A 16,904-nucleotide genomic window follows, 5' to 3' on the forward strand; every position below is an offset into this window, starting at 1 on the left:
CACATAAAACATGATTTGGAATCCTTTTTGCCACCAAACATCAAACATGAAATATTTCCAACTTTACTCTCAACTTGTAGTTAATGTGATCTCCTCACCTAATGTGAAGTTAGAGGATGGTTCAGAGAAGTGTCCCAATATGACAAGTTTGCAAAGGTGATTTCCCTCAGCCACTGGCAATTTTAAAAGGAAATGTGGAAGTTGTTTCCATTTTGTAAGCAGTAAGATTGTACTTTATTCAAAAGAAAACCTGGGTAGATGCAGACTTTCACAGTAGCCATACTTTTGCAGTAGGCAGCTTTCATTTCCATAGTAACAAAAATGTTATTTGACATCAGCATTCATAACTTCCTATGAAATCCTGTATATACAACACATTTGGGCCTAGTGAGATGAAGGAAGCAACTTGCTGGTAACTTGGAAGTTCTCCTTCTTAATTTAAACTCCATATGCTTACCTTTACTGGCATTTATTTCCTTTTGCCAATCTCTGGAAGGAGATAGACTCTGTTTATACTCCCAAATCTTTGCATAATCTTCTTGATGGCAAAAGTCAGTTTTTAAAGGTAAGTGGCAGGTTGATATAGGCAGAGGAATGGAAGGAGACAAGTCATTGTGAGAAGGGATACAGAATGATAGAGTGAAAAGAGGTCTAGCTAGCTAGAGTTTTTAGCTCAAAAGACTTTTTTGCTACTTACTCACCATGTGATCTTGAGTAAATATCTTTCTCTCTAAGCACCCTTCAGAGAAGTTGTGTATGTTAAGAACGAGAGTTGCTCATCCTTGTTCAGGCACAGTATTTTTACATTTTGAAAACTTTCTGCCCTTTCCCTAAATGTAGTGGAAAAGAGCTTAAGTTGAGGAGTTAGACTGCCTAGATTATTTTTTATATACCTTTATTTCATTTATTTATTTTTATGTGGTACTGGAGATCATATGCAGTGCCTCACACATACTAGGCAAGCACTCTACCACTGAGCCCCAAACCCATCCCCAGCCTGCCTAGATGCTAATACAGCCTCTTTAACTTATTTGTTCTATAATCCTGAGTGTGTTATTTATTTTCTGTGTGTCTATTTCTTCAATTGTATTATGGGAATGATAAAAGCAGCTTCCTACTGGAAATTTTCTGAGGATCAAATTAATTAACACATGTAAAGCACAAAAAAAGTTTCAAAATTGACTGTTTGCCTTTTCTTACCTCGATAATTCTCCTGTTTAAGCAGACATTGAATTGCCCAGGATTGTAGTGGGCTTTGAATTTTCAGTCACCTAAGGATCTCTATGCCCTTTTCAATAACTCATATAATCCTGTTTTTAAATCCCTATCATAAGTTATCTACTTCTTATTACTCCTTTCTGTCCCTACCCCCACTTTGACCTTCAGACTACTCAACTACTTAGTGAGGAGCATTGGAATATAATAAGTATAGTGTATAATAAAGTCACCTCAGTCACTAGTCTTTTTGGATGGTAAAGGTCAATGGCTGGTATAGGAGAGTGGTTAGAACCTCGAGGTTAGAAGCTAGACTTCCTGGGGATGCACATAAGTTCTGCTACTTTCTAGCTGTGTGAAACTAGGCCAAGTTACTTAACGTCTCTAGACCTATATCTCCAGTTCAATGTGAGAATTAAATGAATATTCTATGATTTCACTTCATTTCTGTTTAGGTTGCCTAATAGGTTCCAGCTTTGATCAAACTCAGCGTTTTTTTTTTTTTTTTCAGGATTAAATTTTTTGTATGTGGTTCAGTAAAAAGATTATAATCATGATACTTTGGTGTGACTAGTGGTAGCAGCCAATGTGTGTAGTTTTCCAATATTTGATTTACTAAAACATTAAGTGCTATCACTATAACGGCTCTTATAATTCTTTGTTATGATCATGGAATCACTTTTCCAATATAAACTTTCTAAGGAAATAACATACAGCTAACCTTCAGAACAGGCTCTGACCAGGCTCAGGCACTAGATTGTGTGACCTTGGCTAAGTCCTTTTCTATCTCTGTGCCTCAGGTACTTCACATATAAAAAGAGCTAGCTAGACAAGATGGTCTCTAAAAATCTATAAATTCTAAATTCTAGCATATCAGGCCATTTTTGTTCATGTTCTCAATAGGTCCCAGCTTTGATCAAAGCTCAATGTTTTTCAGCATTAATTTATTTTGATATGTGGTTCAGTAAAAACACAATGATAATGACAATTTGGTGTGATTGGGGATAGCAGCCAATTAATGTAGTTTGCCAGTTCTTGATTAATTATTTAGTTTAATTACCTGGTTCAAAGTTTGGGACAAGAAGGAACGGAATCACTCTCCTGAATGAGGCCTCAGAATAACAATGAGAAAAGAGCCACAGAGTTGGAATCCAAAAGTACTTAGTTTATGCCCTAGTTCTATCACCATCTTGTTGTTTCACTTGAGATAGGTCTCTGTCATTCTATAGGTCACTATAAAATAAAAGGGGGAGGAGACAGAACACAGCCTTGGGGATCTGCAAAGATTCCTTTTAATCTCCTTAAAAAACAGGAAAGTTGAGGGCATTGCAAGAAACTAAATTGACAAGAAGCCACCAAGATTTCACCAGATAATTCAAACTTTGCACGTGTCCAAAATGAAACTCTTGATTCCTACTCCATCCCATGCACCTGTTCCATAAATATTCACCATTTCATAAATGGCAATCTCATTTTTCCAGTCACTCAGACAAAAAATTTGGCAATCATCCTTGTCTCCTTTCTTTTTTACACAATAAATATCCAATCTGTCAGTAAATGCTGTTGGCTCTACCATCAAAATACATCTAAAATCAAATCATTTCTTATCTCCTCTATTAACTTAGCCTGAGCCACAATCATTTCCCACTTGGATCACTGAAGTAGCTTAACCTCCTTTCTTGCTTTTTTCCCCCACAGGCTCTACTCTACACATATGCAAAGTAAACAAATAGATATATCATGAAGAAGGATCTTGTTGAAGTATAAGTCAAATCATGTTAATTTGCTCAAAATCTCAGTAAAATCAAAAGTCCTAAGGAATACCAATTATGCCCCACATAATTTTGGTGTCATGATCTATCACTCCCCACTGACTATACCCCAGGCTTTTGTACCTCCTCACTGTCCTCTTTCACATTGTGCTCCTGCCTCAGGGCCTTTGTGCCTACAGTATTCTAACCCAAGATAACCACATAGCTGACTTCCTCATTTCTTTCAGGTTTTTGTTCAAATATCATTATCTCAGTAAGGCCTTCTCTGAACAATAAATATAAAATATTCCCTTTTACCATCATCATCTACCTCCCACCCTGTGCTAAGTTATTCCTCATGACACTTATCACCCTCTGATATATTCTACGTCTCCACTCACTAAACTTTTTGCTCCATGAAGGAAATTCTTGTCTGCCTTTTTATTGCTACATCACCAATGCTGAGTGCAGAATTTGGCATATAGTAGATGCTCAATGAATATTTGTTGAATAAATGCAGTCTGAAAAGTAAAACAGCAAGGATATTGACACCTAGAACTTTCACACAACCCAACCCATCAGTCTGATTGGTAGATAAAAAATCTAAAAGCCTTAAGACCTTCACCAGTTTCTATTATTGATACCAGTTATATTCCTTTGCCTCTCTGAATCTCATCTTTCCTAACTATCAAGTAAAAAGTCTGCAATAAGCAGTAACACATGACTGGAAAAAGAGTCAGACTGAAACCCCATATCTGCCAATTTGAAGCTGTTTAAATGTAGGCATGTTGCCTAGCCTCTCTGAGCATATTTATAATAGGAATACTGATTATATAATAGTATTATATTACTCTAAACTCTGGCCACTTCTATAGGGCAGAAATAAGAATGAAATTCAATAGAGGAATATAAAATATTTTGTAAAGTGCAAATTGTAACTGCTCCTTGATCTATATGCAGAAAACAGTATCAAGGGGTCAATTAGTATTACCAAAAAATGGTTGAAACTCTTGGAAAGAACGTCCCACATAAAATAATAAATACCACAGTAGCTTATTTATTGTTAAATGTTAGGGGGTTCTGGTTCAAAGTATCCTGAGCCTTAGCTGTATGTTGAAACCACCTAAGGAGGTTGGCCACTCCCAGGGACATCCAGTCATGGGACACTTGTAGTCCCCCTAGTGGCCACATAGTGGGACCACATTTCACAAGCCAGGAACCTACTCAATCTTTAGAAAATGTAGCCCAAGATTAGGTGGTGGGCCATTTCAAAAAGCTACATCATTTAATTCAGCAAATCTCTTAAAAGAAAACGATTGTCATGTGTCCCTTACTCCTTGAACTTCCCTTACCAACATTTCAAAACCCCAATTTATTTAGAGCTTCAAAGCAAGTCACCAAAATTAATGGAAAACTTACAAGCGGAAGAATAACTCTTCATCTGTCCACCACACTGGCATCTTCACTGGCTCTCACACAAAACTTAAGACTCATTAATCACCTTCAACTTTAGTTCATTACTCATATTATCACAGACTTGTCCAATCAAAGACATCAAAACATGTTCTCAGCAAGTGCAATTATAGAGCCAAGAAAATTAGGAAGAAACTAATAATTAACTTGACTAGAGTAGCACTGTTGAATAAGCAGAAATAGATTTCAACCCCTGTGATAGTTCACTCATCTTTCCAGAGATATAATGTCCCATTGCTTGAAATATTCACCAAGACCTCAAGATAGATTTATTGCTTGAGTTCAGTCATGTCCCTACCTATGTCCATAAAGGATTAGAGGCAGCAACAGGTAATACATAGTTGTGGCCACTTCTGTCTATATCGGTCCATTTATTTGTAGAATGCCTACATTAAAGAAGAAAAGAAAAACTAGCATCACTTCCTATTAGTATCAGAGTGCTGCCTTTCTTTTCTTTTTCTTTATCTTTCTTTCTTTTTTTGAATGCTCCTGCAAAGCAGCAACCTCAAGATTCTCTCTCAATTGTATTGCCTTTCCTTAATGTGTCTCCTTCTAACAGATGCTAAGCATACAGCAGGTGCTTAATGGAAAGTGGTTGACTGACAGATTTTTTAAATGACACTTTATTGAGGTAATCTCTAAAGCTAGCCATGAGGTCAAATAGGACCTTTTTGCTCGGTAGCTTGCAGTTCACTTCTCATTATCAGAGCACTACAGCTATAGCTATGACTCTTAGTCTAAAGTATTAATGAGGCCAAAGTTCAGCCCCTGTAGAGAAGAACTTTATTTCTGCTTCATGGCTATGCTGTGCATTCCTGAAAAGAAGCCTAAATTGCATGACAGTAAATCAACCATTTCTCCATCCAGAAATACACACCAGAAGGAGTGGTGACATTTACTTTATTCAAAGGACAACATATAAAAACATAAAATTATGACTTCAGCTGCTTACACAAACCTAAACAGAAGCCAAATATAACTAGTGATTTCTGTGGCCTAGTTTATCTTCGTTACTTCTTCATGTTATTTTTCTACATAGAAATCATAATTATTCCTTACTCCCTTGCTAATAGTTCCCGAATCCAAATTCTAAAAAAATGAGACTATTAACAATACAAACCTAATTAGGCTTCATTTCTGCTGTTTCCCAAAGAGCTAAATATGCAGAAACATTGTCCTCCTCATCCAGGAAGGGGATGGCATTACCAGATCTAATATGCACCTGAGTAAAACTGACACTAGTGTCTCCATACAGCATTCATAAAGGATGAAATGAAGTGCAGTTCAACTTTCAGGGCAGTAATTCCAGAGATATTCACACTCAGGTAATTTCAACAAGGTTGCAGTTATGAGATTAATATTTTAAAATTAATATTAACTATATTTATACACATTGGCAATGGACAATACTGAAAGAAAATCAGAAAAATAATTTTAATTTCATTCATAGTGGTATAAAATACCTGGGAGTAAATTTAATAACTGAAGCGCAAAACTTATGTTCTGAAAACTATAAAACATTTTTGAAAAAAGTAAAGAAGACCTAAATAAATAGGAAGACATCACATAACCATGTACTAGATGACAATACTGTTAAGAAACCATATTCCCCAAATCGATCTACAGATCCAGTACAATCCCTATCAGAATCCCAGCCAGCCTCTTTGTAGAAGACGACAAGCTGATTCCAATTCAGATGAAAATTCAAGGGAACTGCAAGAGCCAATACAATTTTGAAGAAGAACAAAGTTGGAGGATTCACATTTTGTTATTTCAAGCCTTACTAAAACCTGCAATAATCAAGACAGTGTAATATTGACATAAGGACAGACATGCAGATTGATGAGATATAGTTGACAGTTCAGAAATAAACCCTCACATTTATGCTTGACTGATTTTACACAAAGGATGCTGAGATAGTTAAATGGGGAAACATAAACAAATGATGCTACCATATCTGGATATCTATATGCAAAAGAATGAATCTGGATCTCTACTGTCATCACATATATAAATTAAATCTAAATTTATCAAGGACCTAACTACAAACAGCTAAAATTATAAAACTCTTAGAAGGAAACATAGGAATAAATCCTTGTGATTTTGATCAGGCAAGGCCTTCATAGATAAAATAGTAATATCATAGGCAAAAAAGAAATTATACATAAGGTGAACTTTATGAAACTTAAAACTCTGTGCCTCAATGAATACCCTCAGGAAAACAAAAAGACAACCCATAACATATAAGAAAACATTCACAATTATCTGTTAAAGAACGTGTACCAAGAATATATGTGTGTGTGTACACATAAACACATGCACACACACACACATTTAAACACAACTAAATCATAAAGAAAGACAACCCACCTGAAAATGAGCAAAGTATATGATAGGATAGTTTTGCCATGGAAAGTATACAAACAGCCAATAAGTACATGAAAAGATACTGAACATGATGATTATTATGGAAACGCAAATCAAAACCACAATGAGATACCACTGCATGCACACCCATTAGGATAGCTATCCTAAAGAGATAATAGTAAATATTGACAAAATGTGGAGAAAATTGAACCCTTATATATTGCTGGTGGGTTTGTAAAATGGTGCAGCCACTTTTGAGAATGGCTTGGCAGATTCTCACAAAGTATGGAGAGGTACAATATGACCTAGAAATTTCACTCCTAGGTAATACCCCCCAAAAAACAAAAAACACATTTGTACAAAAAATTTGTTCACTAATTTTCATGGCAGTATTATCAATACCAGCCAAAAGTTGGAAAAATCCTAATGTACATCAGCTGATGAATAGACAAAATGTGGTATATGATGGAACATTATTGAGCTATAAAAAATAATGAAATATTGACATGTGCTTCAACAAGTTTGAACCTTTAAAACATTATTCTATGTGGAAAATGTGAGTCATAAAAGACCCCCATATTGCTTGATTCCATTTATATGAAATGTTATAATAAGCAGATCCATACAGAAAGAATGTAGATTAGTGGTAGCTCAGTATTGGGACTAGGTAAGGAGGTGATTACAAAGTGGCACAGTATTTCCTTTGGGGGTGATTAAAATGTTCTAAAATTATGGTAGTTTGCACATAACTCTAAGTATACTAAAAACCATCAAACTATATACTTCACATTGGTGAATACTACAGATTGTAAATTACAACTCAATACTACTAACAAAATAAAACTCAATACTATGTAATCTTAATTGACAGCATTCTCCAGCGACCAGAATTTTAATGCTATAAATTTTTCTAAATGAGCCACCTTCAACCCTGATATGGCCTGCAGGTTGTCAGCAGTAATCTGTTTGAGAGAGAAGGGGTGGTATCACTCATGAGTGTACAAGCAATAAATTGTCAGCTATCATCTCTCTGCAGCCGTCCCTGAGTATAGCCCTTACTGAGCAACAATCTAAAGCATTAGAGTCATGTGGGAAGCTTCCAGAAGAAAAATGATGTAAGTTCTGCTCCAGAGAGGTTTCCCCACATGATAAACAAATATCATAGAAAATGCAACTATTTATATTCCCCCACCTAGCAAAGAGGTGATAGCTAAGCACCTTCGTGGTCTACTTAAACTTACAAAATGGCTAGTGAATAAACTGGAAAATTCTGAGTCTTTTCTTTGAAAAGACTACGTAACTTTAGGATTTCATAAAATTTTTCCTATGATGAATGGTAATCAATGCTGATTACTGCACATAACTTTACAAGCATTTTTTTAAAGTCAGCTTTGAATTTAGGATTTTATTAATTCTTCTGAATTAATATCCCAGGACTCAGTGGAATGTTGGTAGGGAGGAAGTCTGGAGTAGAATAATTTATTTAAGATTTTCCCATTGTTTTCAAATGATTGATTTACACAGAGCTTGAGCAGGTTAGCTCAGTTGGACACTTCCAATGAGTACCCTCACCTGCAGATTAGGTGCACTGCACAAGTCCGATCCAGACAGAGCTGTCTAGCAAGAGAAAGGGTCCAGTTATTCTCAGAGACTAAGAGAAGGTTATCAACAGGGCCAGTGGACTGATAGGGACAGAGATCAAGAGAGAGACACTAAGACTAAGAAGGCAGCCAGCAAAATACTTCATTAAATTTCCAAGTCCTCAAGCCATCTAGTTTCGCTCCCTCAGAAACTACTGAATCAGGCTCTAACCTCAAGGTAAAAAGCCCAGCTATTCATTTTGCAATCGGCTCATGTCATTTACTCTTAAGAGAGAGGTGCTGGGGTTGATCTGATCTGCTACTCTGCAGATTTTTTAAAAAAGAAATTCTTTAGTAGCATGCCATAGGTGTAATGAGAAAAATATCCTGAGAAGTAGGAAGAAGAGTCTATATTTCAATGTCAGAAGCATGAAAGGAGTGGAATAAAATAAAATCGGGGATAGGCAGCACTCGAGGAAGCTGCAGACAAAGAGAAAATGGTGGAGATGGGGTTAGAGAAAGATCTCCTTTTACCCTCTCCAGTCAAGCTCATGAAACCATTTTTCTTTTGTTTTTCAGTTTTCAGAATTATGATTTCAGCTTCGATGGTAAAAGAAGCCCCTTTCTTTGCCACAACCAGCCTGCATTCTGATCCCTGCTTGAACATAGTTCCAAATGAAACCAGTGGTGTTGATATAATCATTGTTAATAACAATAAAAGTATTAATAATAAAACTGTCTACATTCAACTCACATGATCCCACCAAGGTTGGTTACTATACATGTACGAGTCAGGAGACCAAGGAATTCTTAGTTTTAAAAGCATATATATACACATAATATGAGAAAGTTATTATTAATATTAACGAAGAAAATTAAATATGCCAGCAAATTCAATATATTATTTTACAGTTTGCAGCTCAAAGAGTGAAAGTTTGATAAGGTAAAACCAGTGCTGGGAAGAAAGCACCCCAAAGTAACCCTGCAATTGGAAGGCTGAAAGCTTCTCTGAAAACATCCCCCACCAATGTGTTAACCTTTGGCTGTGCTGAGAGAGATAGTCTGTGGACAAGCAAGAGGGTCCTTCTTTGGCTACCTCCTGTATATGTTTACAAATAGGGTGCACTCAGTGTGGCTATTTGGGTCTCATGTTCTGATTACTTGGAGCCAGATATCAGAAACTGAGGCCCAAATAGCAAAATTTTGCTTTACAAAACAGATAAATTAGTCTTTATAAGATAGACATAAAAAGCTGCTTGACAATTGGGGAGGGGAGCAGAAATAAAAGAAGGAATTGATAAAATTCCATATTTTGAAAAAAGGTAATAGCTAAAGACAGGACTCTCCAATCTCAAAGCACTACTAAAAATATTACCTATTATGGAGACTGGAGTGCACAACCAAGAGAAAAATTAAAATGTTCTTTTTGCATTCTGGATAATTTCTCTAAATCCCAACTCTACATGGTCTCCTTTCGGCCCCAACTCCCAAGAAAAAAATGTTTGCCATATTATTGTGCTTCTTGCTGAGATATGAAGGGGCCTACATCTGTCAAGTGGACCAGTGGTCAGCTAAAAAAGTTGTATAGTCTTGTTTGATCTCTGAGAGAAGACAGATCCATAAAATATCATCGGGGTCGCAAACAAGCTTCATCACTTTTTATTATTCCTTCTGTTCACAAACCACATTCTAAATTAAGTAAAAATAGGACCACTGCTGTCTTCTGACCTTCTTTGAGCAGAAACATTGTTGATATATAAGAACATAGAGTTACTGCAGCAGTAACTAAAGTTTTAAAAAACCCTCCACTTAACCAACTAATGTACATGATACACACACATACACAAACACACACACTTGGAAAAGAAGGAACCTAACAAGTTATTGGAAGCATTCTAGAATTTTGAGATTTTTAAACTCAAATTTAGCACATAATACACACAATACAGAGGGAAATAAAAAACTGACTTTGGTTTTTAAAGTCCCTTTGCATTTCACCAAACTGTGCTCTTAAAAAGTGAGGGAAAGAAAGAGAAAGTAAGAAAACATTTCAACTTTTAAAGAGGGATTCTGATTAAATTGTTTAATTTCCCAAAAAAGTAACTTAAGGATTTTGTATATTCTAGAAATGAAAATTATTTGTCAACCCACACGACAGGAACATCAGTTTTCCCTTTTACTGAACTCCTTATAGCCAGTGCAGCAATTAAATTCAGGAAAGATTAAATAATTTAAAAAAATTTATTCAGGTTCTGCTAAATTCTTATAATTGTGCTCATTAATTTGAACAGTGTCAAGGAGGCATTATGGTATGATGATCTTCCTAATAGAAAAGTTTTTCCATTAAGATTTGTGATAAAATCACCAAGCTTACCTTATACCTGATGGGAAGAACTCCCTGCTCTGCAGCCGCTCACTGAAAATTTAAGTTGTATTTTCAAAGACACTTATCCCTAAACAAATATGTAGAACTACTAGTTTCCTCCCTGTTGAGTGAATATCAACATACCTCTCTCCCAACAGGGGAGAATTATACAGAATATGGAAGGTTTCAGTGACTCGATTTAGCATCACAGTAGGTCAAGAAGCAGCTTAGACAATTTCCCCTTGGAAAAAAAATTACAGTAGAAATGGAACTCTGTTCTCTAATGACAGCCCCCCAAAAATTAACCCTACCAAGTAAATCTGTTCTCATAAAATGAAGAAGACCTTTTATCCCACAGCATAACCCATTGCAAAAATAAACACCGTAAATTATCTAGAAAATACTTTGATGATACCAAAAGAACACTTTGAAAATCCAGTAAGCCAAACCTTAAAAACCCAATAAGATGTAAAGCCTGATAAGAAGCTGTTTCTTCAACAATACAGAAAATAGTATTTTATGAACTCCTATCCTCCTTTTTCTCTCTTTGACCCTGTGCTATCAACCTTCCAAGAATAGAATCATCAATGAAAGGAGGCAAATTGTTAGATTTAAGTCATCAAACAAATATGCTAAGTCTAACCAAAAAAATCTGGAGAAGTCATAGATAAAATAAAATTGCTACAGAAACATAAAGTAAGACAGAAGTCCAAGGGACTTCAGCACCTGAGAAATCCGAAGAATTAATTCCCCAATCAATACTTCCTCTCTCACCAGATAAACGAATATTTTAACTTGGTAGGGGTGGGGGGGAAGATCTTCAACATGGTCTCCAAGAAGCTCAAAAACTTCAGTGAAGAAAATACTTTAATAAACAAGATGAAATTGCTGGCCACATTTCTCATGTCCTAATTAAAACTCAGGCAAAATTATAGAACATAGGTTACTTAACAATCCTTACTCCATTTATTAGCAGTAAAACTCATGTTTTAAAATGCAAGCACGTTCTTGAAATGAAGTATTATAATAAAGAGCCTTACTCCTACCTCCCCAATACAGATTTTTTAGCACACTGGAATAGCAGGAAATGCTTTACAAATTTTTTTTTTCCCAACACTTTTACAAGTCAGACTCAAATCTAGTAACATTGTTCATTAAAAGAACATTCATCTCTTTATACATCTGAAGCAAACCTGCAGTAGGGGGCTGTGGATCTGTTATAATCCACAGGGAAAATAAACACTTTACAAGAGACAACCGACCCAAGAAGTAACTACTTCTAACATAAGTCAACCAATGCTGAGAAACCTGTGAGGGTAAATCTTGTCCAGTCTTTACCAAGAAAGTTGCCCTTTTACTCGCTCCAAATGTTCCTGGTTGGATTCTCTTTGCTGACCTCCCAACCCTGGAACACATCCCCAGTTGCTTCCAAGGAAGGGAACCTCACTCTTTCACACAGAGGCCTCAGCACCCAAAGGCTTTTTGCTTCCCTAACCCGGAATTCCGTTTTATCCTTTTGGAGGAGGCGGGCTAGGAAACACTTGGTCCAGCACTTTTACCTCTATTTTGTCAAGACCGGCCATGCACAGACTGGAAGGTGAACACTAGCAGACCCCAAGAGGAAAAAACTGTGGTCATTCTGATGGAGGTTACAGGACTTTGAGAGGAGGAGGTAAAAGGGAGTGGCGGGCTTAAGGGCTTTATTTGTGAAAGAGTCCAGTGTAATCGAATTTTAATTTAAAGCCTGTGGAACCTGGAGTACCAGACGGTAATGAGGATTTTAGATGGTCAGGGGAGTTGTGGAGGAATATGAAAGGGCTTGAACCAGCACCCAGTGCGCACAGCAGGTATTCAGATGCTCAGGTCCAAACTTTGGCGGGCTCAGAGTCCCTGGGAGGGCTCCAGATTTAGTGCAGCCCTTCCTAAGGAACCAGTCTGAGTTCTGCCAAGGTTAGTAGAAATGCTCGCGTGGGAAGGAGTGGCTAGCTATCTTAGAATGCATAGCGAATCTGTGCCCTGAGCCTAGAAAGGTGACGTTTTGGGGAGGAGAAACTTACCGCATGTCCCCGTAAGGTCCAGAGTAGCTCTCCATCCAGGGTCCCATCTCGCTTTTGACACAACTGGGACTGGGATAGGGCACTCTGCTCACCACGCCGCCAGGGTACCACACATCGGGTGCAGAAAAGTCGCTCTCCTGTCCTGCCAACCCCTGAGGTGGTCGAGTGTAGCCATAGGGGGCTACAGCCCCTGCCTCTCCTGCACTGCCGCCGCTGCCTGCGCCGCATGGTCCATACAACTGGCCTTCTTCTACTGAGAAGAGAGTGTGCCAGGAAGAGGAGGTGGCTGCTGAGGGCGATCCGGAGCTGGGTCCCGCGGCACCTCCGCCATGCAAGCTTCCCAGGTCCCCATAGCGGCACTGCGCCGCGGCTGCTGCCCAGGCACTGCTATAGTCTAGCGGGTTCTCCAGCTTGATGCGGGCGTGCGGATGGGGAGGTGGTGGAGGGGGCGGCGGCCCAGCCAGGGCCAGCGGAAAGTTGTAGTAGTCGCGACTCTGGTACGCTGCCGCTTCGTCCAATGCTCCGGACTTGTAGAGAGACAGAGTGGACGGCAGCTCAAGTGTCCCTGAGCTCCCTGCTTCGCTGCTGCCAGAGCAGCCCAGGCCCTCGCCGTCCAGCCCTTTGGCATAAGGTCCCTTGAAAGAGGAATACTCAGCAATCTCTTCAGTGCCCTTTCCTGGGCCGTCGTCCAGCAAAGAACCTTTGCATTCGGCCAGCGGGGCACAAGGAGTGCTACGCACAGCGGGCGGACCTCCCAGGAGCGGCGCGTACATGCAATCTCCCCGAAGCTGTTCCCCAGGACTCAGATGCTCCAACGCCTCCACACCCAAGCCCATGGACACTGACACCGCCTTACACAATTCCTTTGCGCTGTCAGATATGGTCGAGTTGCCCCCTAGGTAACTGTCCTTAGAGGAGGCGGGAGCCCCAGCGGCCTCCCTAGCTCTCCCGCTGCTACCATCGGATACTACCTCCTGCTGCTGCTGTTGCTGTTGCTGAAGGAGTTGCATGGTGCCGGCCTCGCTTAGGATGTCTTTAAGGTCGGCGGAGCAGCTGCTTAAGCCCGGGAAAGTGGGCCCCAGCAGGGACAGCGTGGATGGGGCAGCTGAGTCATCCTCGTCTGGAGGTGCTGGCGGCGGCTGCGGCAGCCCCTTGCCGGCGGCGGTAGCAGCTCCTGGCTCTGCGAGACAGCCGCTCTCGGGGTGGCCCTCGGGGGCTGACTGCTGTTGTGAAGGCTGCTGTTCCTCGTCCAGGGCCAGGTAGCCTGTGGGGCCTCTGATGTGGGCTTGGGGAGAGCCATTCTCACCCTGTTGCTGCTGCCGGGGGCTGCTCTCCTGCTGCTGCTGCTGCAAACGGGCGCCGGGAGGTGCTGTGCTGGAGGCCTCAGGGTGCCGGGGGCCCGGGTTCTGGATCACTTCGCGCACGCTCTGGAACAGATTCTGGAAAGCTCCTCTGTAGGTCTTGGACGGAGGTCGGGGGTAGACCCTCCCGAGTCCTAACTGCACCTCCATCCTTAAACTAAGCTGAATCTTCCACTTAATTCCCTTACCCTGTCTCCCTTTTTCTTACTCAGAAGAGTTCAACAGGCTGAGATGATGTGGTAGTCGCTGCAGTTAGGTGTCCACCAGCGGGAAGCTCCAGGGAAGAAAACTTGCAGGAGCAAAAAAAACAAAACAAACCAAAACACACAAACAACAACAACAATTAAAAAAAAAAAAAAGCGTTCTGACAGCCTCAAAGTCCTGTGTTGAGGAAAACACTCGCTGGACACAATCTGCCCTGCTAGGCTTACAGTCTGTTTCAAAATACTTGAATGACAGATTCAAAAGATGCTCAAATCTTGGGGGGAGGGAGGTCCTCTGCTTTCCAAATTCAATGTCCAGTGAAGCAGGTGCAAATAAAAATTGGGTTATTTTCTTTTTGTTTTGTTTTGACTTTGTTTGGTTTTGTTTTCAACTACTGAAGCCCTGCCATTTCATCTTTTGATCTCTGGCTCTGCACTCACGGGGGCGGTGGGGGGGCAGCAGGAGGAGGTAGAGGGGGATTGTGGGGAACCAAGGGGCCCTCCCTGCGTGCTAAGGAGTCAGGTCCTGGCTGCAGTGCTGAAGCGCTCCCCAGTCGCCCAGATCCCAAGAGCTTTCTTTGCAACGTGCAGCTAGCTCGCTTGCTCACAGCCAAAGGGAGTTACCTCTCTGCAAACTGGCTGGCAGAGCTGGGCCGACGGGGTTGAAGGGGAGAGGGTTTGTGGGAGGGGGGACAGACCGAGAGTAGCTGGCGGAGGCAGCTGCGGGAGAGGAGACCTGGGGTGGGGGTGGGGGGTTGAAGGGGAGGAGGACAAAGGCAGCCGTCAGTCCTACCCGGCACTTTCCTCGTTTCCTCCGAGTCTCTAGCAGCTTTTAGAAACTTCGCCGAAGAGGAAAGTGCAGCTCCGGGGCGGCGGCTTCGAAGCCGCTGAGCTGCAACAGGCGTTGGCTGTCGCTGGAGCCGGGCTGGGGTGGCGCGGTGCGTCCCTTCTGCTCCTGTACGGTACTGGAGCGGCTAGCTAGATCTTTTTCCCTCCGTCGCCTCCTCTGCCTCCAGGTTTGCTCCGGACCCTCCGTGTCTCCCAGCAGGCTGGCTCCCCGGGATCTCGGAGGGGGCGCTGGGAGGTGGAGAGCAAATGCAACAGTTTGCGAGTCGGTCCCGCCCCCGCCAGGCCGGCCTCCTAGTCTTCCCACTCCTTTCTCTCTCCCCTCCCCTCTCCTTTTCTCCCCTCCCCTCACCGCAAGCTATCGCCCAGTGGCTCTGGAGAAACAAGTGCTGGCATAGCATGGGTGAGGGCAGGAGAGGTTCGCTGTAGCCTCGGAGGACCCCTGCTCCTGGAATACCTCTTACTTTCCTATACCGGGCTTCAGGAGCCGGGCCAAAAGCTTTAACCTGGAGCTTTATTTTGAGGACAGGGCTATGGGATCTCCTGAAGGCCAGCACTCAACACATTTGAATCCAAAGCCCAGTACCAAATCAGAGGCTTGGGGTGGTGAGGGGAAGGGGCTACAGGAGCACGATGAAAATATTGTCTCCTACAAATTAAGGAGCAAGCTACAGCCTAGCCCGCTGGTACTTGCTGAAACCTTTGCGATTACCACATGGAGCTAGACTGGGCCTCATGGCAGGGTGCCATTTGCTCTGGGAACCCTAGGCCCTAGAAACCAGAGGTCATTCCTGCTGTATTCTCTGACCTCTTCCTGTCTAGAATTGCCTCTAACCAGCAGTTCACACCTATCCAAAGTTGCACAGTACAAAAACACTCAAACAGGCAAACACGCAAAACACAGCAACTGCTTGCCATTTACATGTGGACCCTTGATTTTGTCCAGAGCTTTGCAAATGTTTGTTTGTATTCTTGGAGTTTCCAAGATGTCTTTGCATATTTTAAACTTTTGAACTGTACTATCCAAGGAATAGAACCTATGTAGGGCTGCTTTTCTTCCTCTTGTTTGGCAGCTAAGGGTGGAGAGTGATGTGGGACTGCAACTCTCCTTCCAGAGGAGTTTCACAGCCCCTGTGTAAAGATGGAGCAGAGGTGGGAATGTAACAATAGAGGAAATAAAAGGGAAGACCTATAAGCAATGCTTTCTCACAGGAAGGCCTTTGGCCTCCCTAGCTTTTATATTCCTTAGACCACTGTGTCCCAAAAGGCTTATGTAGATTTTTCCCTAAGACTTGAATATTACAGACTTCTAAAGAGAAAAGAGGGATTGCTGCTTTATCTTGCTCACAGGGAAGTATTATGGGCATTACTTACTTGACCAAAAGAGGTAACTGAAATCGAAAGGCAAAAATGAGTGGACATGATCAGCTCTATCTCACAGATGAACAAGTAGAAGCAAGGACATAATTTGTTCTGTGTTCCATAATAGTAGAACCTGAGCCAGCCTTCTTCATTATTTTAGCTCGACCTGTCAATCTCCTGGGCACTTGGTAAATGGCTATAAATGAACATTCCAGAATACTAAGGCCTGAGGACCCTTTCACCTGAGGAGGTGAAACATTGTCAGCTTAGACATTAATAGCTACAGACCTCCCTGGACATATGCCAATAATACCCCCCCCCCTT

At 41.1% G+C, this 16,904-nt stretch overlaps 1 protein-coding gene across 4 annotated transcripts in view; it reads right to left on the reverse strand.

The window, feature by feature from the left end:
• Ar (androgen receptor) overlaps positions 1-15,442 on the reverse strand; it is a 175,306-nt gene extending 159,864 nt beyond the window's left edge. For 3 of the 4 annotated variants that reach the window (XR_011705582.1, XR_011705581.1, XM_071606031.1), the window contains exon 1: positions 12,809-15,442. Coding sequence is in view for 2 of the 4 variants with exons in the window: in XM_071606031.1 (XP_071462132.1) it covers positions 12,809-14,319 (1,511 nt within the window). In the remaining 2 variants the exon portion in view is untranslated. The remainder of the gene's footprint in view (positions 1-12,808) is intronic. The other variant, XM_027935871.3, reaches the window with a different exon arrangement.
• Positions 15,443-16,904: the final 1,462 nt, after the last annotated feature.

The sequence above is a fragment of the Marmota flaviventris genome, chromosome X, assembly GCF_047511675.1.
Source record: "Marmota flaviventris isolate mMarFla1 chromosome X, mMarFla1.hap1, whole genome shotgun sequence".
Classification (NCBI taxonomy): domain Eukaryota; kingdom Metazoa; phylum Chordata; class Mammalia; order Rodentia; family Sciuridae; genus Marmota; species Marmota flaviventris.